The sequence below is a fragment of the Siphateles boraxobius genome, unplaced genomic scaffold (genome assembly GCF_051911475.1).
Source record: "Siphateles boraxobius isolate OS27281-9 unplaced genomic scaffold, OSU_SipBor_1 12, whole genome shotgun sequence".
Lineage (NCBI taxonomy): Eukaryota > Metazoa > Chordata > Actinopteri > Cypriniformes > Leuciscidae > Siphateles > Siphateles boraxobius.
Window position 1 is genome coordinate 17,914,725 of NW_027508722.1, and position 27,391 is coordinate 17,942,115.

Sequence of the window (27,391 nt, forward strand, 5' to 3'; positions counted from 1 at the left end):
TTCGCTTTCGGTTTTTCTGAGCCAAAATTTCGAGGATTACATCTGCTTTGTCGTCTTCCGCACTTCAGCGACTGGAATAAGTGGAACTCTGTTCTCCTTACGGTGAAGTGCAATGGATTATCGTCGTTGCTCTCCGCCATGTGCTCGCTTCATTGCGAGCAACGACCCTCACAGTAATTGCGTTGAGTGTTTGGGTTTTTCACATGGGCGTGAGACTGTTTTAGGATCGTCTAAATGTAAATACTGTGACAATCTGCTTCTCAAAACCCTCCGCTCTAGGCTCGCGGTTTTTGAGAAGGAGTCAATCGTTTCCCCCCATCGCGCTCCAGAGACCGCCGAGGCCTCTCGAGGATCCGCGACCTGGGGTTCGGATGTAGAGCTCGAAGATGTGGAGTATGAGCACGCATCTCCCGAGCACGCACGTTGCATGCCAGTCAAGTTCGCGCATGGTTATTGATGCCCCAGCCCGGGAGCACGCGACACAGTTTCTTTCGGGCTGGAAGACGTAATTTTTACTGCAGCTTCTGACTCCGAAGATTTCAGGCCTGCTTTAACTCATGACTTTATCCCGCCTAGCGGCCAGGAAACGCAGCCTACAGTGGCTTACACGGAGCTTATGGACGTACTTTCACGCGCTACGGAAAAGCTCTCTATCGACTGGCCTGACGAGCCCCGCGAGTCACAGTCGTCTAAACTCGACGAGAGGTTTCTTAGTGGCCCTAATTCTAGGCCAGAGCGAAGAAAGCTGATTTTTCGGTGATCTGCATCACGAGATTTCCAGATCCTGGAAGCAGCCTTTCTCCACTCGTCTAACTAACGCGGCAGCCGCTGACTTCACCAACCTCGTGGGTTCGTGGAGCAGGGTTATTCCGCCATTCCAGCAGTCGAGGACACGTTGGCTAATGACCTCGCTCCGTCGTCGGTGCCATCTTGAAAGTCGCGTCCCCTCCTTCCTTCTAAAGCGTGAAGTACTACTTCTTCCCTTATCGGAAAATCCTACATGGCAGCTGGTGAGGCAGGCATGGCCCTACACACTATGGCCATTCTTCAGGCCTACCAGGCGGACGTCCTTAAGGAAATGGACGAGGGAAATGGAGTGACTCCTGACTCCTGGGAAATGGAGTGACTCCTTGGTAAAGCCACCGATCTGGCCCTAAGAGCCACCAAGCACACCGCACGCGTTGTAGGCCGTTCTATGGCGGGTGCGGTTGCTGCGGAGCGCCACCTATGGCTTAATCTCACTGAGATCCGCGACAAGGAGAAAGTTTTTCTCCTAGACACCCCTATTTCACAGTCTGGTCTTTTTGGGGAGGCGGTCAACACGGTGGTTGAGAAATTCCGAGCTGCTAAATCTCAGTCGGCTGCGTTTAAGCAGTTTATGTCTAGGGGGGTTAGGGAATCCTCCAACCCCTCCCCTTCTCAACCCAGAGAACGCCCCTCTCATAGAGCGGAGTTCGCTACTAGGAGGACTGACCTGTCTCATCTCCCACCAACCACGGTTTGGGGAGCCCGCGGTCGCCCATTTCCCCGCCAGCGACCTCACAGACGTCTTCAGTTGAAGCGGTCCAACAAGCCGGCCACTCCAGCTGCCTTGAGTTGTTCCTGACCTTCTAGTCAGAAAAAGGAGAGCTCCACTCCATCTACGAGGTTGGAACAGACCACGCAAGCGTTTCTGCCCGCCTCTATCCCGCTCTCCTTTTCCCACCCTGACACCTTCGCCACCCAGCGTGTTTCGAAGTGCAGACCCTATTTTACCCTTTTTACTCAGTCCGGTGCGGGAGGAAGGAGACGCATTTTTCTTTTTCCCCTAACCCCCGACGCATTCTATACCTGCCGACCGCATCCGCGAAGGCACAATTCATTTTCCTCAGGAACAGGCAGACCCAGTCACTCTGATCCAGGCAGTGGTATCTCCCATCACGTGTCAGGACGCCAGGTGCTCTCCTCCACGAACAACTACGCCACCCCACGGGAACCAGCGAGACACCCTGACTCAGGTATGTCCTCTGACCTGCAGCACCCCTCTTCCTCTATCACATTTCTCACAAGAATGGGAGCGCCTACCAGGGGTATCGCCTTGGATCCTTCGCACAGTTCGACTCAGCTACACGCTTCAGTTTTGTCACAGCCCCCCCCCCCTGTTTCAGCGGGGTCTTGCCCACTGTAGTCAACAGCGCCACAGAGGCTTCTGTACTACAGCAGGAGATTTCGTCCCTTCTACTCAAAGGGGCGATAGAGAAGGTTCCTTTGGGGGAAATCGAACAGGGCTTCTACAGCCGTTATTTCCTAGTCCCGAAGAATGGCGGTGGCCGACGACCCATTCTAGACCTCTGCCGTCTAAATTTACAAAGGAAAATTCAAGATGCTGACGCTGAAAGCTGTCATATCTCAAATTCGGTTGGTTCGTGACAGTAGACCTCAAGGATGCATATTTTCACATCCAGGAGCGACGACACAGGAGGTTCCTCAGGTTCGCCTTTCGAGAAAGAGTGTACCAATACAGAGTCCTCCCCTTCGGCCTCGCTCTAGCACCGAGGACGTTCACGAAGTGTATGGATGCTGCTCTGGCCCCGTTGCGGCTTCAGGGCATCCATATTCTCAACTACCTGGACGATTGACTCCTTTTAGCCCACTCCAGGGAGCTGGTGACTCACCACAGGGACATTGTCCTTCGTCATATTCAGTCTCTCGGTTTGAGGTTAAATACGGAGAAGAGTATTCTTACCCCAGCCCAACACGGCTTTCTTAGGGGTGCACATGGATTCCGTTCTTATGCAGGCCCGCTTGGCTCCTGCGCGGATTTCCAGTTTGGTGACATGTTTGGCCCGCTTCACGCTAGGCCATCATGTTTCTGTGGGCACTTGCCGCAGGCTTCTGGGCCTCATGGCCGAAGCCTCCCCTGTACTACCATTGGGTCTGTTCCACATGAGGCCTTTTCTGTGGTGGATGAAACTTTCAGGGGCTCGGCCCACTGGTTCAGCCCTTCGACTATTGAAGGTGTTGTGCAATTGCTTCCGCGCCCTGTGCATTTGGCAAGACCCCCTCTTCCTTCGGAAAGGGGTCAACATGGGTGCGGTATTCCGTCGCCAGATGATTACGACGGATGCCTCTCTGACCGGCTGGGGATCGGTTTGGTCGGATCTGGTCCGGCAAGACCCTCTCTTGGCACATAATTAGCTTGGAGCTGAGAGCCGTCTTCCTGGCTCTGCATCACTTTCTCCCTTTTCTCAAAGAACACCATGTCATTGTCAGAACAGACAATATGGCAGTAGTGTCCCATGTAAACCAGCAGGGGGGTTCACGGTCACGCACCCTGGACAGGCATGCGCGTCACCTCCTACTGTGGTCCCAGGACAAGTTCCTCTCTCTGAGAGCAGTTCATGTTCCGGGGATTCTGAACCTCGCAGCAGATTTCCTGTCGAGTTAGAAGCTCAGATCAGGGGAATGGACGTTGAACCGTCAGGCGGTGGCTCTGATCTGAGAGATGTTCGGGGAAGCAGAGGTGGACCTCTTTGCATTTCAGGAGTCGTCCCAATGCCCGCTCTGGTTCTCCCTGAGTCCACCAGCTCTGTTGGGGATAGATGCATTCGCCCACCTGTGGCCGATAAGGAAACGTTATGCCTTCCCACCCATCAAGTTGATTCAGGCGGTTCTGTCCAGAGTGAGAGCGGAGTCCGCATCCTTCTTGTAGCCCCATTCTGGCCATCCCAGCCGTGGTTTTTGGAGCTTATTCTTCTGCAGGGAGGATCTACTTTCCCAACTTCGGGGCAGGATATGGCATCCTCGCCCCAACATTTGGAAGCTGTACATTTGGCCCATAAGAGACCGCTAGCTTTAAGCGTTGGTCTCTCAGCTGATGTTCAGGAGACCATTGCAAATGCGAGAGCCCCTTCTACGAGGAGGCTGTATTCCTCCAAGTGGAGGGTGTTTGAGTCATGGTGTTCAGCACATGATAGGAAGCCAGTTAGCTTCCCAGTTGGCTCAGTGCTGGAATTCCTAAAAGAAAAGTTTGCTTCTGGAGCGGCCGCTACCACTCTTAGAGTATACGTTGCGGCTCTCGCCACTCGTAGAGAGTCAGACGAGATTCCTGGAATTCCCTCGTGGGACCTATCAGTCGTCCTGGAGGGCTTGACAGAGGCTCCCTTCGAGCCCTTCGAGTCAACCCCTGAGCTGATTCTGACTCTTAAGGTGGCTTTTTTGTTAGCTTTAACTTCTTTAAAGCGGATAGGGGATTTACAGGCTCTGTCTATTAGACAGTCATGCTTAGACTTCGCTCCTGGCCTGGTCAAGCTTACCTTAAGGCCGAGACCAGGGTATGTACCCAAGGTTCTGTCCACAACGTTCCACTCTCAAGTTATTAACCTTAGCGCTTTCCATCCTCCTCCTTTTGCCTCTGAAGGGGACAGGAAGCTCAATTTGCTCTGTCCAGTTCGAGCTTTGAGGTTCTATGTGGATCGCTCGGGCGTTTGGAGATAATCAAACCAGCTCTTGGTATATTTTGGTGCTGGCCGCCGCGGGCTTGCCGCATCAAAGCAAAGGATTTCTCACTGGGTTACGGATGCTATTTTTACTGGCTTATGAGGTGCGTGGACTGCCTTCACCTCTTAGCATCAGAGCACACTCCACTAGAAGTGTGGCTTCCTCTCAAGCCTTTTTTAGACGGGCCCTCTTGGAAGACATTTGTGTGGTGCCAGGTTGGTCCTCTTCACACACTTTTGTCAGATTCTATAGTTTGGATCTTGACATGACTCCAGGGTCCCAAGTTTTATCTGCTTGAACCGGTCGTGTAAAATTTCTGGTCTTTTACTAGCTTTGGCAGCGCGTTAGCTTGGCGAGTTTGGTATTTCGTTCCCACTGCGTCTTAAAGCTACGCAGCATTGAGTGAACCTATGAAAGAGAACGTCTCTGGTTTCTCACATAACCTATGTTCTCTGAATAGGGAACGAGACACTGCGTTCACTGCCAAGCTCCTTGTGCTGCCGACAAGTTTCTTTTCCGGCAGAGAAATCTGAGGAGCAGATGGCGCGCGCACGTATATAATGTTACGACATTAGAGCGTCGGGGCCGCGCCCGCGCCATCAGCCAATGAATTGGTGTGATTCTATAAGGGCTTCAGACAATCGGCACACCCAGAGGGCGTTCCCACTGCGGCTTAAAGCTATGCAGCGTCTCGTTCCCTATTCAGAGAACATAGGTTACGTGAGTAACCAGACACGTTTTCTAAATAAATCATTCAGACTGCTTTTGTCAACTGGATCAACAATTAATTGGAAAAGATATGCCTTAAAATACAGATTTTTTTCATAAATCAAACATTGCTGTTCCTCTCATGAGCATGGTAAACAGAGCTAGAGCAAATGTCAATTTTTTTTATCTCAAAAAGTATTTAATTTCAGACTTGGCAAAATAGACCTTTTATATGTGGAAATATTGCTAATATGTATATTTATGTTAAATGCATGAATATAATGATATTGACCTTGTGTCTTATTAATCTAATAATTGTTTAAACATATACTTTGTGCTGTATGATCATAGACTTCATTGAAAATAACTGAACTGAACTTGTCTGTTCAAGCATAGTGTTCACAGCACATTTAATAAACCAGTCAGGGACACAAAAGATTTAAATTTATATGGAGCCGTTATAGTAATGTACTCTGTAGTATTTTAGAATCGCCTGGGGGTCTGTAAGCAACAGGGAAGCACATGTCCCTTCCTTTGCGGATGATATATCATTGAGTTTTTTTGGCTCTCTTTGATGAATTCAGGACTGCATGTGCACTTCCCACATCTCCTACTGTACAATGCAACCTGTGGAAGCGGCTGTAAATTGCTGCTTTTGCACAACATTAGCACAGTGGGATCCCAAATGACAAGCCCAGGCTGTGATTACACCAGGTTAATTTGAAGTGACTCAAAAACAGTAATATGCTGTTGTGGAATGTGGTCTTGTGCTCTTACGTGCGTTCCAACCCCAACCCCACACGCACGCACGCACGCACGCACGCACGCACGCACGCACGCACGCACACACACACACACACACACACACACACACACACACACACACACACACACACACACACACACACACACACACACAGACACAGACACAGACACACACACGCACACACACACACACACGCACACACACAATCCCTTGTCTGTCAAAACTGGAGGATTGCCAGTGTGTTTGGTCAGGCCAAACACGTACACATACCCCAGTAATCAATATTTCTCTCCTTTCCTCTATTCCTCCATATTTCATCCCTCTTTCTTTTTCTCCACTGCTTCCATTTCCCTCTCCTCCCCATCTCTGTCCACATCTTAGTCATTATGACTATATTTACCTCTTTCAGCCAAACAGAATTCCAATGTCTGCCTGTCTCCCTCCTTCTCTCTCTCTGTCTTCATCCCTCCCATATTCTTCTCATTCTTTCGTCGTCTTTGGCCTCTTAATTCTTTCTCTCCTTCATCTGAAGGACTTGTCAGGGTCAACAGACCAACAGATATAGAGATAGATAAATATAACAGAGGGAGAAAGAGAATACAACAAAAAGAGAAGAAACCCAGAGAGTGGTGACAGATTTGGGAGAGAGGGAATATTATGTCAGAGCCTGGTGATTCCAAGCAATTGCATTAGCAGCCGAAGTCATGAAACTGAGAGGAGCAGGCAGGAGGAGGCTGCCACAAAAGTAAATTGAAAATGATTTGCTTGTATTGTGTGTGTGTGTGTGTGTGTGTGTGTGTGTGTGTGTGTGTGTGTGTGTGTGTGTGTGTGTGTGTGTGTGTGTGTGTGTGTGTGTGTGTGTGTGTGTGTGTGTGTGTGTGTGGCTGAGATAGAAAGGAGATTAAGACAGTGGAGATACTTTCTTACATATCAACTGCACTAACCTCTAACTCTCTAAATCATTTTATTGGTGCGTGTGTTTGGTGATGTTGATGTGAGTGTGGGTATGAAGTATTTATGGGGGTGTTTATATTTTATTGTTTGTTATTATTTATTCACCTTAGTAACCACCATTCATTCCTTGACTGTTTTTATTAGTGTGCACACACAGACTTTAGAAGCTATATTATTAATGAGGTGATGATTTTTTTTTTCTGAATTAGTTTGGCATAGTCTTTATTTTTCAGGGGGAAAAAACTGCTTCACTGCTTAAATTTTAAAACTTTTGTCCATGAAAACATGAAATGGTATATTGATTAACCTGATATTGCACTTAAACTTAAAACTACTTACCTCAAGCTCTCTTTTCAAAATTGGCATGCCGAGCAGGCCTCTTTTATATCCATGACATTGTCCATATTCTCTTCTTTCGCTTTATCCTTTTTTTCCCAGCACACATAAAAACAACATTTGCGAAGGTGCGATTCATCTTGTTCTATTGGTTTACCACTAGCACATGCAGATGCTGTTTTATTCTTCTATACTTCTATACGTTCCCAAGTTTAATAGATCCATGTCCTACAGTGTGATTTGTAATGGTCTTATAGGATTGCTGAAATCGCAGGATTTTTAGAAAAAAAAAATAAGAATGAAACTCCACCCCTAAATCTAACTGTTGTGTTTGTGCATAGGTAGAATTGTTTTTGGGACTACTATTTTAAAAGGGTGTTATAACGAAGTGTTGTGTAGTGGTGTAATGTGTGAGATCGGAAGTGAAGAGTAAACAAGATTGATGAAGTTTGTTACTCCTGTCTCGTGTGTTTCTTTGCTTCTACTCCTTACAGAGACCACTAACCCTCAGTAGGGCGAAAGCAGATCGCTCAAAAACGTACAAATGTGATTCTGAAAATTCATACAAATTCACCAAAATATAAAATGGTTACGAATTGCTTTCTTGGTTTACCTTAAATATTTACTTATAACCTTTGTTTTTTTTGTCATATTTAAAATAATGACTAGGATGTGTACATTCACATCATGTATTACATATTTGTAAAAAAGTTAAAACTAACATGAATCCAGAATACATGCAAATGAGTTTTAAAGTAGATTTAAAAGATTTTTTAGTCAATGGCCTATATAATGTAGGCAAAACCCTTGAAACAAGCCTGTTGACATGATTACATTTAAAGGGTTAGGCCTAGTTCACCCAAACAGAAAAAAATGTCATCATTTACTCACCCTCATGTCGTTCCAGACCCGTAAGGGTTGTTCCTCTCAGGAACACAAATGAACATATTTTTTAATAAGATCTGAGTGAATAAAAGCCTACATTCATTCTGCTCATCATTAAGCTATTGTGTCTCTTCAGAAAATTTGGATTTGCTCAATTCATATAGTTTTACAATCGCTTTATGAAATTTTTGCAGCGTCAAAGTGGTAGTTGTGCAGCTGTTATAATGAAAATATCTTAATTTGTGTTTCAAAGATGAACAAAAGTCTTACGGGTTTGGAACAGCACGTGGATGAGTAAATTATGACAAAATATACATTTTTGGGTGAACTATCCCTTTAAAGTAAAACATGATTTGGCTGATCGGTGAGCCCTCCAAATAGTTAAGTCCACTTCAGATTCTCTCACAAGACGGGTTCACTAGGACATTTAGGCCTTCATTAGACCAGCTAAACCTGTACATGCACAAAATCACATGCAGTTTCTCTCTATCTCTCAATCAATTACCCTCTCTCTGTGTTTGTTTTCCTCCTGTGTTGCTCCATTGCAGCCTGTGGCCTGAATAAAGCCCATTTCATTTTCTTCCCTTCTTTTGTCTGTTCTATTACTTTCTTGGTATCTTTCTTGTTCTACTCTTTCTCTCATTCTTTACTTTCTGTATCTCTCAAGTTTTTTAAAAAATTGTATGCAATATATTGAATTTATAATTTTATTTTAATTGCAGTTTCTCTCTTACTTTTCCCTTCCTGGTTTCACTCAGGCTTTCTTTGTGCCCTCTCGTTTGGCCTCCATGTTTGTTGCCATGGTCACAGTACCCACGCTGTCTCTGCTATTGGCCCTTGTAGAATGGGCGGGTCAGACTAGCTCCTCCCCTCATCTCTTGCTCCGGCCCCGAGAGCGTGAACGGGACCCGGTGGCATCAATGCACTTCAACATCGCAGTGATCCACGCGGGCTCAACCGTTCAACAAGGGGAAGCAGGGACAGCAGCAGCTGCGGGTCGGGTGCCGTACCCAGGTTTCGGACGTGTGCACAGCAGCTTTGGTGAGAGCGTCGTCACCCAGTGGGGATCTGCAAACGTAATCTGGCTTCAGGTCAGTCTGAAAGAGGTCATGCAACTAGAACGGAGTTGATTGCTTTCAGGGTGGAGACAGATTGTGATTTTACCTATAGAGTAACCTAGAATACCTAAACACTTTGTTAATTTAAAGTCCCCCTGTACTCAATAATTGTATCCCTTTAAATTCATCTTTGATCACCAAAATTACATGTTTAAAAGGGGTTTTTTTCCTGTGAATTTTTTTGGTGCCTTAGAATAGTTTGAATGTAACTCTACACCCTTGATTCATTTAGAATACGCGGAATCATGAATATGCTAATTAGCCCCACCTCCACTCACGCCAGCTCACAGATTCACTAGGCCAACTTACTGAGGTAAACGCTGCACAATGGTATCGCTCTTTACAACGTCGGACACATAACGGTAATTAATATGATTGGCATTTTGCTTGACTATGTTATCAAACAGCTAATAATGTTTTGCTAATGTTGCACAAACTATGTTCCCGTTCGTCCTTCTCAGTCTGCCTTATAAGTAACAATCGTCAGAAACATTTTGAACAACTCAGAACTTCAGTGGAGAAAGGCATATAATTCATCATAACATCGTAATATACATAATTCATCCGCTATATTGCTAGAAATTTACCTGATTTTTCATATCAACAAAAAGATATATACCGGGATAACCTGGCATCTCTTGAGACTCCCTGCTTGTTCGCTGTTAATGATATGCCAGAGCCCACCGGCACGTTGACGTGATTGGCTACAAGGTAGTTTGTGATGTCAGAATGGTGTTTTCGAGACTGTCTTTTTTTCACTGCAGTTTTAAGGAGAAAATACTCAGCAATGATGTTGACTTATGAATTTGCACATGGTTTGACTTAAAGCACATTAAAAACAACACATAGACATATAAACAACATTAAAAACTTGATTTTCACCACAGGTGGACTTTAAGTTATCTGAAGTGCTTCAAAATTAGAGTAATATTATAGGCACTTAAACAGGAGTGCTTCAAAACTACAGAAGTTAATGTGGTGTGAATGTGAACATGAATGTGAAGTGAATGTGAATTGACTACAGGTGAATGACAGCAGTCCCAGGACGCTGCTCTCTCAGCTATGTGACCTGCTGGCAGCCAGACCCCTTCAGGGACTAGTGTATGAAGATGAGAGACCCCTTCCACTGGCCTCCGGCCCCCTGGCCCCCATGCTGGAGTTCGTTTCGGCCCAGACCGGCCTCCCCATCGTTGCTGTGGGAGGGGGAGCGGGTCTGGGCAGGGTACCACAGGTATGGCTGTTTACAGAATTAAGATGCAGTCACATTTACTCTTGCTCAAAGAAATTTTGCAGATGAAATCCTGTCATTTCAATAGGAATCCACACAATTTGGAGTTCCCCGAGCAGATTTCACCCATGTTCAAGTTGGTCATGCGAATTCGACGCGTTGACCAACAAACAGCTGTTTGGTTTGTAAATGAGTGAGGCTGTGTGATCAGAGCTTCATGTATTGCTACACTTAACCTTAATAAACCTTTTTTTTGTATGCGAAATTTCACCAATGTGGCTGCAAGTTTGATTTCACTCAATTACTGTAAGTGCATTAAAGTTAGAAAGCAACTAGTGATAATTTACAATGATTCCATACTCTGAGTTAAATTAATTTGACTTAACCTCTGTGCACATTTAATTGATCAACCTTGTATTTCACAGCAAATCTTTCAATATAGACTGATGCCTACTAAATAAATGATTTTAAATACAGAACCAAAGTCTACAGACTTAAACTTGTCCTTTATAAAGCATTTCTTATAACCCTGCTAGTGTAAGGAAATGCTAAGTCAAATGCCTATTAAAAGCGATTGTTCACAGCCAGTACGATTGATTTTAATTTTGAAGTATAGCTGTCTTGAAATAAATAGTGTTTTTTCCTGATAAACTGTACTGTCTATGCCATTTAATAACAAAATAAAACTGGGCCATTGAGGATTTCTCACAACAGACCAGTTTAAACAGTGTCAGATGCACTTTAACTGCACTGAATAATTTGGGAGCACTATTTTCCTTTTAAAGAAAAAAACAATATTGGAGTTTCTTTGGATTGTGGAAATTCCTCACAAACATCTCTCTGCAAGCTCTTGGTGTTAATGAGTTCTAACACTTGCTAGATAGTGTTTGGCTTGCTGCAGTGCTATAAGGGCATTGTTTGTTAATGGTACCGCCTGAGGAGGAGTGTTAAACGGACAGAGATAGGGCTGCCGTCGTCTCTGTCGGGGCCTGATCAGGGCACACCGATAACTGTAGGAAGGAATGGCATTACTAACATCCATTTGGATAAATAGCAAGGCCAAGGGTCATGCATTACCACTGCAGGCCATATGGTCTGCTCTCTTTTTTCTCTCTTGTGTTCACTGAAGTGCTACGGTCTGGGTTTCGCAATTTCAGTTGCTCACCTCGACATTTATAACATGTTCTCTTTAGCAGAGTATGAAAACTACAAAAGGAAAAAGACATGATTTTTTCATTTACAAATGTTTTATTATTATTATTATTAACTCTGGAGACATGATATTAAATCCTTTTGATGATGTTGCATTGAATCCTACATTCTCACGGACCTACACGCACACTCCATTCCATTGCAAATTAAATTGGAATCTGTGCAACGCACTCCGGTGACGATTGGAGTCACTGAAGTACCTTCCTCCTGTTTCTACAGCGGCTGCATATCTCAGAAACTCTTTATAAGAAATTGAATTCCTATGATGCTTTATGGAGGCAATAAATAGTCTTCAATCACAGGAAATTTAGTTATTTTTTCCCCTTAATTGCACTGTAGAAGACTAGCTCTGTCTGATGTCACGATTAGGGATTGTCACATTAGAAAAGTAGTTCCCATGATGCCTTATGCAAGGAATGAATCGACAGTCTTTAGTCTTGGGAAATGTAGTCGTTTACCTTCTTAATTGCTCTGCAGGAGACCGGCTCAATCTTCCTACAGTTCAGCTCTTCCACCGCACTCCAATTGGAGGTGATCTTTGAGGTGCTGGAGGAGTACGATTGGACGGCCTTCTCAGTGGTGTCCACACGTCACCATGGCTACCAGGACTTCCTGTCGATAGTGGAAGGTTTGACCGACGGGTCATTCATCGGTTGGGAGAAGAAGAGCATAGTGATGTTAAATTTAACCGATGACCCAGGAGGAGCGCGAGCACGACGGCTGCTGAAAGAGAATGAAGCACAGGTAGAGAGGGAAGGTCATTGCATTTATGTCTCACTTATTCGCTTACTCGCTCATTTAATCATTTACTTATTCTTCCTCCCTCCACCTGACATCACTTCCTGTCCTTAACCATTTCTTTGACTTTTTCTTTTGGCTGTTTACTCCACCCTATTTCTGTGACCTCTCACTGTCCTTTTTCCGTTCTCCTCTCATTCTCATTCTCTTTCCCATCTCTACCTATATTTGTGTAATGTGTATGTGTGTCACAGGTTGTCCTCTGTCTCCCCCTGGCTCCAGGCTGTTATTGTTCTGTGTATGTGTGTGTTAGAGGGTGTTATTGTGCCTTGTGGGTCCCAGTACACTGATGTCAGTGTTAATATAACACAGAGCCTGTGGCGGTGCAACCCAATGCCGTATGCATTAGATTCAGTCTGCAGTGCTTCTGCTCAATTACACACACACACACACACACACACACTGAAATAAATATTACACACATATATAAAGTATGCGTTAAAAAAATTGAAAACCGAAAGTTACTTAGTAGAATACAATAAGTAGTATGATGGTGGTAAAAATGCTTCAGTCAGTAGTGATTGCTATAGTTCTTCAGCGTATCTGCTGCGTGATTTAAAATTTGGATTTTAGCATGGCTGGAATGCTGCGTTGACCAATCAGAAGCTAGGACCAGGCCTGTCCATTTTATAATGTGATATATACATTTACCATGAACGTGATATTTCTCATACCGTGATTTTCGAGGTACCGCACACCCCTACTTTAGACACGGACAGGATATACTGTATACTCTACATAAACACACACACAGAAAAGAACATAATATCAACACTTAGTCTGTTTTGTTCAGGTCTGGTGAGTTCAGATACAGGTTGAATTCTCTCTTTTTTCCCCTCGTTCTCTAGTTCTTTTTCTAGTTCTCTACTGACCTTTTCTTCTTCTTTTTACAGTCTCTTTTGTTTTGTTTTCTCTCTCATATATTGTAAAGGTGAAGTATTTAGCCTAGCTATTTCTGTTATTTTCTTCCTTTCTCTCTCCTTCCCAGATTGTGCTACTCTCATTTCTTCCCTTTTTCTTTCTCTCCTTCTCTTTCCATCCGGTATCTGTCTTTCTTCGTTAAGGAATGTCCCAGCACCATTACTCCAAAGCTGCTCCTCTCCTGTAACACAATTAGACATTTCTATCTATTACATGTTTAAAAAAACATTTAAATAGCAAAGTTTACTGTTAAGAGGTAGAACTTGAGACTCTGCAGGAACAAACACATTCTGCCCTCTGAACATGGTACATACTGTAGTACATCAGTCTACTGTAATCAGTTTATTAGTTCCTGTAATGAACCCTTTATTTTTCAGTAATCCCATTAAAGTTACTGTTCATATATCATTAATTGCAGTGCGTATAGGGTTTCAAATTTCAATCCAAATGCACTGATCCAAGTGATTGCATTCCCTTTCTGTTGTGCTCCATTTGATCTGCATGTGCTCTATGAAGTATCTGAAATTTAATGATGACGGCGACATTTTAATCGCTCTTTTGATATTAGGATGCTCTCGTGTAAATGGAAATACTCTCATTATAAGAATTTAACAGTAAAATGTAATTAAATGTTGTTTTTTAAGACGTTTTTCAAACACTGAAAGAGGCTCTCCCAAGTACATCGCAAAGACGTGACATTTTCATGATCATTTTACACTTCGGTTCCAGCACTGAAATATATAATCCCAATACCTCTCCTATCCTCTCTTCCATTTCCTCTTCTCATTCTGCTCGTGGTCTGTTCCTCCCTTTTGACCTCTGTGTTCTTGTTTGTCTCCTTTTGTTTCCTCTCTTGCTCCTGCTCTCTGGTTTTCATCTTGGTCCCCTCTGTCCTCTTTGCCCCCACTCCTACTGTAGGTGCGGTTGTTGTACTGCTCTCAGGAGGAAGCAGAACAGGTGTTCCAAGCTGCTTGGGCAGCTGGTCAGGCCAGTGCCTCCCACATATGGTTCGCGGTGGGTCCAGCTCTGTCCGAGCTGGGCATGACCGGACTACCCAATCGCCTTTTTGCAGTCAGACCGCAGGGTTGGAGGGACGAGCCCCGCAGACGTATCGCCCGTGGGGTGTCCATCCTTACCCACGGAGCTGTTGCGTTGCGCAAGGACTACGGAGCCACTGGAGGTCCACACTTTGTCACTAACTGCCAGACGGATGGCAACAGAACGCAGAGGATTCGCGGTAGAATGAAGTAAGAGATAGTTCTTTCCATCGATGCAAGATTTAACTTGTATGTTTTGCACAGAAAGATACATGTTTTACACCAAGCACAACACTATGTTATAGGAATTAGAAAACATTTAACTAATGTAATGTGTTGTATTAAGTGAAAATTAATATTCAGTGGGACATTTATGACGGGATTTGATTTTTAGCAAATGAGATTTCATTGGGCAGTGAAAGAAGGCTGTAAAATAGTTTTTAAAATAAACGTACAACTGTTCAAAAGTTTGAGATCAGTAAAAAAAGAGATCAATACTTTTATTCAGCAAGGATGCATTACCTTGAAAAAAAATTGACAGTAAAGACTTTTACAAAAAACAATATTTCAAATAAATGCTGTTTTTTAGAATTTTCGATTCATCAAATAATCCTGAAAAATATGCATTACGGTTTCCACAAAAATATTAAGAAGCAGACATGTTTTCTACATTGATAATAAGAAGAAATGGTTCTTGAGCAGTAAATCAGTTTATTAGAATGATTTTTGAAGGATCATGTGACACTGAAGACTGGAGTAATGATGCTGACATTTTTGCCACCACAGGAATAAATAGCTGTTTAAAATATTTAGAAATAGAAAACTTATTTTAAATTGTAATAATATTTCACATTATAACTGTTTTTTGTTCAAATAAATGCAGCCTTGTTGAACATAAAATACTTTTTAAATATTAGAAATCTTTCTTACACCAAACTTTTGTATAGTAGTACATATATAATAATATATAATACATGTGTATTTGTATTGGTCAAAAATAATGAAAAAGTTCAAAAAAATTTTTTTTGATAATTGATTATTAAACAATTATTTTTGTGATGAACTGTGGACAGTATAACCAGTGACATTTATTTAGAAAGTACATTTCAATTTTGTAATATATGGAGTAGCCATAGTTATATCAACCATATACGTAATTAATTTAGACACTCCCATTGGAGCAAATTTACTAAAGAGTTAAACCATTTTTGCCCATGGTATTGCAGCTCTAATAAAGCTGCTTTTGTGAACGTGTGTGCATGATATTGCCTGTATAATTCATTTAGTGAATCAAGTGCTAAACCAGCACATGCAAATAAATGGTTCTTTCAGCGTAGTTTATGGTGTTATTATACTGTGTGATCTTGAAAATCTTTTAAAAGCACTCAATTTATGTTCACCCTGAGAACTGTGTTTAAAGCTCATTTTGTTTGGTATTAACCTTCAACTTTACAATATTTTTATTTTTATTTTTTTTTGCTGCTTTGTTGCATTTATAGTAAGTCAGGTTATCCTTAATGACACACTCTAATGAGAGTGAAAGTACTGCACCTTTGGGGCATGGATGTCCTTTACTCCCCCACCACAGGGACTGTAGAAGAGGCGTTCAACATGCCCCTGTGTTTAAGACAACAAAGTGGATGGGAGCGGATAAACAATTGCAGCAGTTTGACGCTGTCTCTATCCTGAAAGCAAGCAACAAAACAAAACTAGAATAGTCCCATTATAATTAGCAAGCATGTGCCAGTTTCATTTATTATAATGGGAACGTTACTCACCTTACGTACAGTAAGAGTGAATGGGTCCGTTTTTAACTTGAATGTGCAAGGATGTATCAGCTGCTTCCAGTTGTTTTAGATGTACAAAAACAGTCTTGACCTTTATATTGCAGACTGGTACTTATCATATTATTTTAGCATATATCATAATCATAAACACTTGTTATAGTGCAAAATAATATGAACATTTACTGCTCTATAGTGGCTTATGAATCAGAAGTCTTGCATGGATAATTTTGTCATGACGTGAGCCGTTTTTTTAAATCTTCCTTTTTAGCTAAAACTTTGTAATTTGATATTCTTTATTTAAGTAAAATTTGACAAAAATGGCATCTAATTTTAGTAGACTAAAGTATTTAGTAGACAAATGTACTGAAATATTCAAACATTTTATATCCCTGACATTATTGCTAAGAATAAATTCATTCAAAGAATCAGTGTAATTTTTTCTCATCTTATTTTCGTCAACAGTACTGTATGTTTAAATTAAATTTAGTTAAAATCGTTTATCGTCTGCAAAATAAAAAAAGTTTCATTAACAAACAATTTCATCAATAATTTTGATGAGAAAAACACTGGCTGCTAGTGATGAAACTAGAATTTCTGAACAATAGCCTGAATGAAAAAAAATAAATGTTAATCATCATTTATAACATGTTTTAGATGTAGTAAGGAGACATGATATGGACTCACTGAGCAGTAACTCTCAACTTAACAACCAGTGTCACTCACACTCATTACACATCAGAAGAGGATTGATGGGGAAAAGAGATTCACCTGTTTATTAGTGCTGCTTTTGTAATAAGGGTTTGCTAAATAGGCTTATACATAATGGTTTTGCACGCATTTATCGCACAGATCTTTGGCAGAATTTTGTGAGGAATATTCACAAAAGGCTCATAAGAACAGAGCAGAGGAAACTTTGCTCCTTTAAACTTGTTCACCCAGTCAATTTTTTTAAGTGTGCAAGTCTTCATTTTGCCAAAAGCATATTGGATTTAAGATAAAAAGATTCATTTGAAGAATGTCACATTTAGGCACTGTTCTGGGTATTTTACTGGTTTAGATTAAGTGCTCGAAATAGAGTGACTGCCTCCTTTGATTCCATTGCTGAAGGAAATAAAATGGTTACCTTCAACAAACTCTTGCAATCTGACCTAATTAGGATGTTTGTGAAGTTTTCTGTGTGAGATTTCCTCTTTGACGTGTCCTCTTGAGTCTTTAATACTAATTCTTTCTGGGTGTCCTCCATCTCAACAGACTGTTTTTGCTCTGTTTTCTTCACTTTGCAGGTATTTCAGTAACATCACTCTCGGTGGGCGGGACTATTCGTTCAGTAACGAGGGCTATCTGGCCAATCCCTTTCTGGATGTCATCTCCTACACGCCTGGGAGTGGCTGGGAAGACGTAAGAACTAATCAGAATTCTATTTCTGTTCGTTCTTGTGTAACTGCTGTTATGGATTGGTAATGTCCAGGATGAAAAGCAGCATTGCAGTAGCCATGCTGAGCACTGCAGTACCAATGCGCTGGAAAGGATTTTGAGAGACCACATATCATTCGAGATGTCTGTTTATGACATGGACTGTTTTGTGCGCTGTTAATTATGCATAAGAGCGATTGCGGTACGTATTGGGATTTAAAGGTAATGACAGCACAGTGCTCTAATAAAATGTGCGATTTACTCCATCATGACTATCGTAATGATGTACTTGCTGTCTAAGAGCTGAAAACCTAATATTACAGATTGTAGCAGTAAGACATATAGATTGAAAACAGTTTTAAAATGATATACTACTTGACACTACTCTAATTTCGAAAACCATTTCCCATGACAGTCCACAGCAGAAAAAAACCCCATTACAATTAACTCTGAACAATGCATCACATTGTGCAGGAGAGAGAGCGTTGTGGTGTTAACGGTGCAATTCTGCTGTACTGCAGAGAAACGTTAAAGCATCAGTGATATAAACATATAATTAGGGTTTCAAGAGGACGTACATAATGTACAATTAGCTCATGTTTACATTTGGCCTTGTTATCTATGCATATCCATGGTACCCTCAGTATGTTATTAAGATTAGCAATGCTTTCCTACATTATTAGCTTGCGACTTTATTATTATTATGTGAATAGCAATAAACGGAAAATAAACAATTGTGAAATGGTTTTAGAGAGTGGATTTGAATTTCCTCTTTTCCCTCTTCCCCTTACTTCGCTAGTTATGCTTGTGTTAAGTATCTCTGAGCGGAAAATAAATAAATAAATAAACGAATAAAAACTCTTTTAAATGTATTGGCTTCTTGTATATCAGCATATCGTTGGTGCCACATGGGACGTTGTGGCTCTACATTTATCCCGCAGAGCACTGCTGTCGTGAGACAAAATAACTGATACCAAACCCAACTAAGTAAATATAGCCGGGGAGAATGTCATATACATGAAGGTGCCACTCAAACTGTGCCTTAAAACAGAATTATTAATATTTAGATGCCACAAAGACAAGGGTAGAGACTGAAATTGTAATCCCTGGCAGCGCTTGTGTTCTCCACCTGTACAATCTGTTAACAGAGAAAAAGACAGCGGATTATGTACTTGGGAGAAATTCTGACTCCTTCGGGCGATATTCACTGACATTGAGCCATAAGAGCAAAAAAGTATCGATATAGAGTGGGGGTTATTTTTCTGCTGATTCCCATTGCTTTTCACCATCCATATTTATTTGTGTGCTTTATATACTGTACTCTGTGTATTCAGTAGCACAACATAGCTTAAAATCAATGCTTTTCACGAGTATTGTCATGCCACTGATAGCACTTCAAACGGCAGCGCGTTCTATCATGCAACAGATTCACCTTAACATGCTCCTGTAGGAAAGTGAGAGGATGCAAAGGGATTGTGTTGCCCAGGGCGTCTTGAAAGGTTGAGTGTTCGTTTTGTCGATGTTCTTGTATAGGCTTTGTTTAGGTGCCAGCCAATGAGCTCCTCTTCACTGCCTGTTCTACATTTAGTCCATTCTGAAGCAGGCCAGTCTTTCATTTCCTCAAAATCTTTTATTTCATCCTGTATTGAACAGATAGTTTAACCAAAAATAGAATTCTGTCATTTACTCTCATGTTGTTTCAAACCCAAATGATTTTCTATCTTCTGTCGACCATAAAAGGAGATGCTAAGCAGTGTTTTAATCATGTTCTTTTCTACACACTTTCTGGTGACTACTGGGACTGCAAAAAAAGTCACAGTAAAAGAGCTTCATTTAAATCATGTTCTATATTCAAAATCTTCTGAAGTCTTATTATAGCTCAACCTGATCTCATTACAAAACTATTTAATATGGTGGCGATTTCATGTGAATTCGTACAATGTAATTTGTACGAAAACATACAATTGTTTTTAGAAAAAAAACTGTAAGCATGAAGATCCATGAGTGTGGTGTAAGCACATCATACGAAAAAGTACAAATGAGACTGTACAAATTCATACCAATTCGCCAAATAGGAAAATAGTTATGAATTGCTATCAGAGTGTGTTCGATAGCTTTGTGTGCCAGATAGCCAAAATGACTGTTTTTGAAATGTCATGAGTAAATCTTGATAGAAGTTTTCGTTTTCTATTCCATTAAAACTTTTGGTCAAGCAATGGCACACTCTATAGAAAACAGTGGTATTTTGTAGTTTTTGAAATCTTTGCACGGAACAACTCTTAAAAAACCCATCAAACGGTGCAACAGTCTGTTAAGGGTTGCATGGTGCTAGTTCTGGCTTTGTCGCCTGCGTCTCATTTGCAGATATGTTCTGGAGAAAAGTGCTGTTAGAGACGTCTGGATGCTTTTGTACTTCAGAGTCACGGAGTCTTTGTGATTCACATAAAATATTTAATGGGGTGCCATAATGTATGTTTAAAAGGCTTCCACGCTGACTATAGGAGGTTTTCGATTTCATTTGTTTTAGTAGGGCACTCTATTAAAATGTGATGCACGCCGTCTTTGTCTTCGCTCCGTTTTGTCTCTGGTTGTCTTAAATGCGTTCCGTCTAACATGGAGTAGACAATGGATGCGGATGACTCAACTACCAGAAGCTTTCGTGCACAAGGCACTTCATGTGACGGCTTCCACATGCAGCATTTATAGTGCTTTAGCAAACTACCATCTACAGTGCTTTTGATCCCATTTGTCCATGCTGTTCTCATAAATCGATACATATCAGGGGGGGAGACGTTTAAGAAATGAAATGCCAGGCACATTTTTCCAAACCCTCTTTGTACCTGTCAGGATGTGTCCATGTGTGTTTATGCTGTGTAAATCTTCTAGTGGATTTGTAAGGATCGCACTGGGGTAAAAACGCCTCGTTTCATCCTCCTCTCACAGGGACTTTCACAGGGACGGGGGTGTCATGGAAGCGTGTTTGTAGTTCACCCTGTGAAAGTATTATCGGTTCCCGGGGGAGACTGTGTTTGATCAGGCCCCTGCTCTACCTCTGCCTGCGTGAGGCTCTGCCCCCACAGCTTGGGCCCAGATCTCTGCTACTCCAGCTCTTTGTTATTCACTGCAGGATCTCTGGATCTCCACACATGCTTCAACACTCCTATTTCGGTCGTTTTGTCGGCCCAAATTCCGATGTCGAGAAGAGTTAAGACGTCTGGCTGACACGGATCGGCCCTGAGAACTTGCCGCATTTCGGAGGTGGGAGATGCTAAGAAAGATTCAGGGGGAAAAAGGAGAAGGATCAGAGAAGAGAAAGGGAGAAGAGAAACCCAACAGCATGTTCAAACACATTAGAGAGTATTGTAAGGACATGACACTAAACACTCTGCATGATTAGCATTTCTATCCCTCAAGCAGCAGCAAAAAGCCACTCGGATCCCACACAGTCCTATCTTGCCTGGTCGTGCTACTTTGTGACACGCCATGCATATTTTATGAAGCTGTTCAGACATCCTTAATACAAGACATTGTCACCTGTTGAGATGTGTGGCTGATTCTCTTTCCGCGGCTGATTCTGGGATGAGGCTGTCTGTCAGATGCAGACACAACATTCCCTTTCTTTTTTCTTCCCTCCTGTCAGTGGCGCTCAGAGAAAATAGATCTTTGGATTAACACACTGTAAACGTGGATGTTTAAGAAGGGTGGAGAGAGTGACAGAGAGAGAGAAAGCAGACAAATGGACAGTCAAACCGACCCAAGCAGACAGATTGATGAACAGAGAACGAGACAGCGACCAGGTGAGCTGATGTCGCCGAATCGGCTTTTTGTAATTTCCAATGATCCGCCCCGGATGCGTTTGATTTCGGAGCCTTTGTAGTGGCACAGCCTCTGTTACAGGGCAGTTAGAAAGTGGGATAACTAGCTCAATGAGACTAGCGCTCGCAGGAATCCACATGCTGACTGCTGCCATTTCCTGCTCTATTCCTTTCAATTAGTTGCCTCTGCACTGATCCTGTGCTAATATGCAGTCTTCTAGCTGCCAGCCTCTGTCTGATCTCTTAGAGTCGTATGCTTGCACATACACAGCGTATGAGAAGTATATTTATTCTTCGCCTGCCATGGAGACTTTGTAACAGTTTTATAAGAGCTGAACATCTTTTGCTGTATCTGAATAGCTCTCCAGGGCTGTTTTGGGGCTGATAGCTGCCAGTCTCTGCCGGTGTGTTGAGGAGACTCCTATGGCTCAATGCTGGGAACAAAGTTTGAGTTGGGATTGGGACAGGACAGTTGTGCGTGAAGTGTTTGCTGCTTACAAACGAGAGGTTGTTGTGTCCTATAGGAATATTTCTGAAAGCGGAAAAATTCTGTCATTATTTACTCACCCACGTGTCATTCCAAACCTGTATGTTATTTTTTCACAAGCAAATCATCATATTTTTTTCATGCAGTGACAGATCATGGATCACAAACTGTCAAGCTTTTGAAATGAAATAAAAGCACTCTAAAGGGGGTTTTAAAGTAGATGCACATATGACCTTTTTGCAGGTTTGTCATTTGTCTCAGATATTTGATGTCATGACATCATGGCGTTGGGTTATGAGACTTCAATTTCAGTCTGAATGTAAATATATGGATTGCATGTTTATGGTGCTTTTTGCATTGCTTTTTTGGCCATTTTGAAGCTTGACAACATTTGATCACTATTAGCTGTTGTATGAAAAAGATTTATGTGAAGATTCTTTAAATATAAATTTTTTTGTGGCATATGGAAATATCTGTGAAATATCTCTTTAAATTGAACTGATGCTTTGTATGGCAGCTATTCCTGTTATTGCTGTCTTATGATCAATTACTTGTGTTGTAGCATTTCTTATACTGTATGTGTTTTGCTTTGGATAAAGGTCTTCCAAATTAGTTTTAGTAACAACTTTTTTTAGTTGTGTTTTGTGTATAAGAGGTATAAGAAAATGTATTAGTATTATTATTATTATTAAGGATAAGAATTAAACAGTGTTGGGAGTAACGCGTTACAAAAGTAATGCATTACAGTAACATATTACTTTTTGCTGTAACGCAGTAGTGTAAGGCATTACTTATCAATTTTCAGTAATATTTTACTCGGTACATGTTCAGTAAGGCTTGCGTTACAACAGACTTTTAGTTTTAATTGTAAAACAAACAACAACAAAAAACAGCAAGACCGCGAGACATTAACGAATGAAAAATGCAAGTAGGCTAAATTAACTGTTCGTGGTCAGTCAATAGCCGCGTGTGGTGTCCAAGTCTGTAAATAAAGACTAAATGGTAGCGTCTGAAATATTTGTATAGCGATTTATTTTTTACAGAAGTGCCGTGAGGTAGCCTATGATTTAGGCTTCTGTGCTCGCCAGTGGAAAAGCAGCTAATGGTGAAGATGGCATGAAGAAGACTATACATTCGCGAGATGGACGTACGCGCATTAGGCTATTCGTTCTGTGTTTTCTTTCTAAACAGTTAGGCTATGTTTATGTGGTATTTTTCATGTTTTCATCACGCAATCATGTTTTTGATGCGGTGTGACGCGTTCATGTAAGGGCGGCGGCGCTGCCGATAAAGCACCTAAAAGCTGTCAAAAAGAACCGGCAAAAGCAATGATTATGAATATGTCAAATATAGCAAGGAGACATTTTAACTGTCTATTAATAAAGTCAAGATGAAGTTGACGATGCTGACTCGCGATCTTCGCCGTAGGCTAGTGAATGCACCAGAGAGAAATGCACATTTCATTTCATAAGCAGAGAGCAGTCTGTTTTCTTTCGTTTTGAATTGTTCTGTTTACAAGTAGACATTTCAATATAGATATATTTTTCAAGTCCGTGAATAGGCTATAGGCTACTTATACGCTGAGTTTCGGTTCATTTATGAGACGCGCTCCAGTTCACGCGCTTAAATCCAGGCAATTGGTTGACGAAACGTTGGTTAAAATTAAGATACAATTAATACAAAACGAAATTCACTTTAAAGAAAGGCTTTGTGTGTGTAAGGTCTCTGTGAAAGTTTTAAAGCAGTCTTTTAGTGCCGCTTCAGAGCGGTCGCGTCCGTAACGGAGAACTGTCACGTCTGTAACATTGTTTTTTCCTCATAAATGGGAACACGAAAAATAAAATAACATGAATATTTTATGTTCTGTGGAGAGCCAACCCTTCTTCATCCGATTTGCGCAGTGTAATTCACAGAATAAAAAAAATAATCGTTGCCTCCTAAAAGTTAAAGATTTTTTTGTCACGCATGACTGTCTATTTCCATAATATTAAATATAAAACGCATGTGTAGACTGATATTTTTCTAATGTCTGGACTCCTTTCAGGGAGGAGCCTATGGATAAACAGACGTTTCAATATTTTGGTATTAATGCATTTTCTGAGAATTTATATTTCAAGTTTTGACTGCAAATGTCATGTCCATAAAGCTGGAATTCCCAAATTTTAAATAATTTATCCTCAACTAGTTTTGTGGTGTAGGTCTACGTATTTTATAATGTTAAGTTAACTTCAGATAATACTAATAGTAATTTAAAGATGTGGTAGCATTGGATCTGGACGGTATGGATAACGCTGGGACTTGGAAGGGGTGTGTCGCGATTCTGCAGGTTCGTGGATCTGAGTGTCGCGTTTCGGTTTCATAGGATATGGCATATCCTCACAGCCTTATTTTAGAATGTTAAGTTCTTCTCCTGTATTGTTATTTTGGTGAAAGTAACTCAAAAGTAATACAGGAGTAATGTAACGCATTACAATTCTGAGACAGTAATATTGTAAGGTAATGAATTACTTTTAAATAACAGTAACAAGTAATATATAATGTATTACAGTTTGGAAGTAACTTGCACAACACTGGAATTAAATATTATTAATTATTATTAATACATGCAGATTATACTTTTTGTATAAAGACTTTTTTATACAAAGTATAATCTACATATATTAATAATAGAAATTGTAATAAATCCTAATATACAATAATATATTATTATTTGATGAAAAAAATGCATGAATAAATAATACTTAATTGCATCAAGCATGCATTTGCCAACTTTGTTGTGGTTTATTTCCTATCAAGGTCTGTGTGTGTACTACTGTCTCTGATACATACAGTACAATTCTGCAGGTCTTGATCTTCTGTATATGGATTATGAGCTCAGATATGCTGTCATAGGCAATCTTGACACATTTTACCCATTCTTTGGATTTTCTCAGGCTCGTAACCTTTTCCTCTGTGGCCCATCACTTAGCTAAAAATCTGTCTTTTTTTCCTCTGAAGAAAAATCCGCTCCTTCCCCAGTGAGTAAAAAGGGCACAGGACTGTTTTTAGAGAGCCCTCAGCTATAAGCTCACAGAGGAACATAGAGGCGATAGTCTTTCATTTTTCACTTTTCACTATCCTTCCCCACTTTACAGGCTTAACCTGAGTAAGGGGAGCCATTCCTGCCTGTAATCCAGCCTCAGTGACTTGTTTAGAATAGACCATTTTAAATAGCTGAAATCGCTGAAAAGACCTTTGACTTTCATATATTATTGATTTATCATGGCCACAATGATTATTATTTTATATTATTGGCCACATTTTTGCAACCGCAAGTCGCAAATGATCTCTGACCCTCGACCATGCACTGTCTGTGTGGTCGTAGGTAGGATGGTGGGAGAACGGGGTGTTACGTCTGAGATACCCTGCTTGGTCTCGCTATGGCCCCTTCCTGCAGCCGCCCGATGATGCCCAGCACCTGAGGGTTGTGACCCTGGAGGAGCGCCCCTTCGTTATCGTGGAGCTTGCAGACCCTGCCTCTGGAACCTGCATTAGGGACTCTGTGCCATGCCGACGGCCTCTTAATGCCAGGTTAGTAATCATCAGACCTCCTCTTCTGCCATTTATCAGGGCTTTTCTATACTGGGGAAAAGGAACCTTGGTTTCATGGGACTCACTTGAACAATACACAACAATGTTAAATTAGAAAATTGTGCGTTTCAGTGGACAGGGTAAGGAGTTTCTTCCCTGTACGATTAGTATATGACCTTTCGGTGAGACAGGCATTCCAATGTCATTCCGCATTTTCCTAAACTGTCTGAAACTGATCAAATGCAGGTGTTAGTGGAGGAGTTTTAGCCATGCATCTGTTACAACCAAGTTTCTATTAGTACTGCAAACCCTCAGATTTCAAAGCTATAATCTTTATATTAACTCATTCATTGTTTGTATATAATAGAGTAGTCTTAGTTGTTTAAATGTCTTAATATCTTGCCAAATTTCAATAATTTAAATTTTATTTTATTGTATTTTATCTGTCTTTTGTATGCTGTCTTCTGTCTTTTGAACACTCTGCGTGATTACGTCGTGAAGCACGTGTAAAATCAGTCCAATGGAAGCCCGCTACGACATAGGTAACGTCATAGACCAGGAAACTATAAAGGCCTCGAGGGGGCTGATTGTGAGCATTGTATGAGCCTATCTATAAGGACGCTCCGCTCCCGCCGATCGTTCTTTGAGGACGGTTCGGTTTGCGTTCCCCGGGGTGCGGGTCCCGCTGCTGCTGAGGCTCAGCGTCGACTTTCATCTTGGGTTTCGCAGATGGATCTAGTAGCGGGGCTTGAGACGGGCACGGCCCTTTCTCAGCCCTTACCTGCTGGATCCGGTGTCTCTGCCCAGGAAGGAGCCCGCTCAGTGGCTTCTCCTTCCCGGGCTGGGGCACCAATATTGCGGCTATCCAGTTCTGAGGATCTGGATGTCGGGAGTATGGGGGATTTTGAGTGTTTGCCAGCTCATACCCCTGCTGATGAGGAGCTTATGGAGGTTTTATCTCGTGCTGTAGCTAAATTAAATATTGACTGGCCAGCCGATGATGTTGATGTGGAATCTAGAAAAAGTCTGTTAGATGAGCGTTTTCTACCATCTAGATCACGACCTCCTTGTCAGGAACTCCCGTTCTTTCCCGTACTCCACACTGAGGTGTCGAGATCGTGGATCAAACCGGCATCTTTCAGAGTACATAACCCTCAGACCAGTAATTATAGCAAAATTCAAGGTATTGAGCATTTTGGTTATCTTTCTATGCCTCGCGCGGAAGACACACTAGCGAGTTATCTTTCCCCCGAGTCATCTTCTCCTCTGAAAGCCCCGACGTTACCCACCAAACCTTTAAAAAATACATCTTTGTTGGTGGGTAAAGCGTATTCGGCAGCAGGTCAGGCCACGGCATGTTTGCACACTATGTCGATTCTCCAAGCGTACCAGGCTGACCTGCTGAGGGACATAGACGATTGTGAGGAAGTTAGTGCTGACGCAATTCGAGAATTGCGTTGCACGACAGATTTATCTCTCCGGCCACGGAACGCCATTTATGGTTAAATTTATTTGAAATAAAGGATAAAGATAGATCTGTTCTTCTGGACACACCGCTGTCACCTACAAGTCTGTTCGGCGACGCTATAAATTGTGTTGTCTATAGGTTTCAAGAAAATAAGAAACAAGCGGCTGTGTTTCAGAGGTTTCTTCCTCGCGGGTCTAGTGTCCCCGAGGCTGCTCGTGGTATAAAGGCTACGTCCGTCTACGAGCTCCGCTCACAGAATTCAGCAAAAACAGAGCGTCGTCGCTCGGGCACCACCTCAATCTACGGTTCCTGAGTGGCGGTCGCAGCCCAAGCCTGTTAGGGGTAGACAAGATCTGAGGACTGTTATCTCTAGGAGAGCTTGGTCTAAGAAGAAGTCCTGACGCCAAAA

General features: G+C 41.9%; 1 protein-coding gene across 1 annotated transcript in view; it reads left to right on the forward strand.

Moving 5' to 3' along the window:
• grin2db (glutamate receptor, ionotropic, N-methyl D-aspartate 2D, b) overlaps positions 1-27,391 on the forward strand; it is a 96,088-nt gene that overhangs the window by 33,158 nt on the left and 35,539 nt on the right. The window contains exons 2-7 of the mRNA XM_077209701.1: positions 8,887-9,219; positions 10,271-10,477; positions 12,164-12,430; positions 14,324-14,652; positions 17,513-17,627; positions 25,309-25,514. Coding sequence (XP_077065816.1) covers positions 8,917-9,219; positions 10,271-10,477; positions 12,164-12,430; positions 14,324-14,652; positions 17,513-17,627; positions 25,309-25,514 — 1,427 coding nt within the window. The 5' untranslated portion in view covers positions 8,887-8,916. The remainder of the gene's footprint in view (positions 1-8,886; positions 9,220-10,270; positions 10,478-12,163; positions 12,431-14,323; positions 14,653-17,512; positions 17,628-25,308; positions 25,515-27,391) is intronic.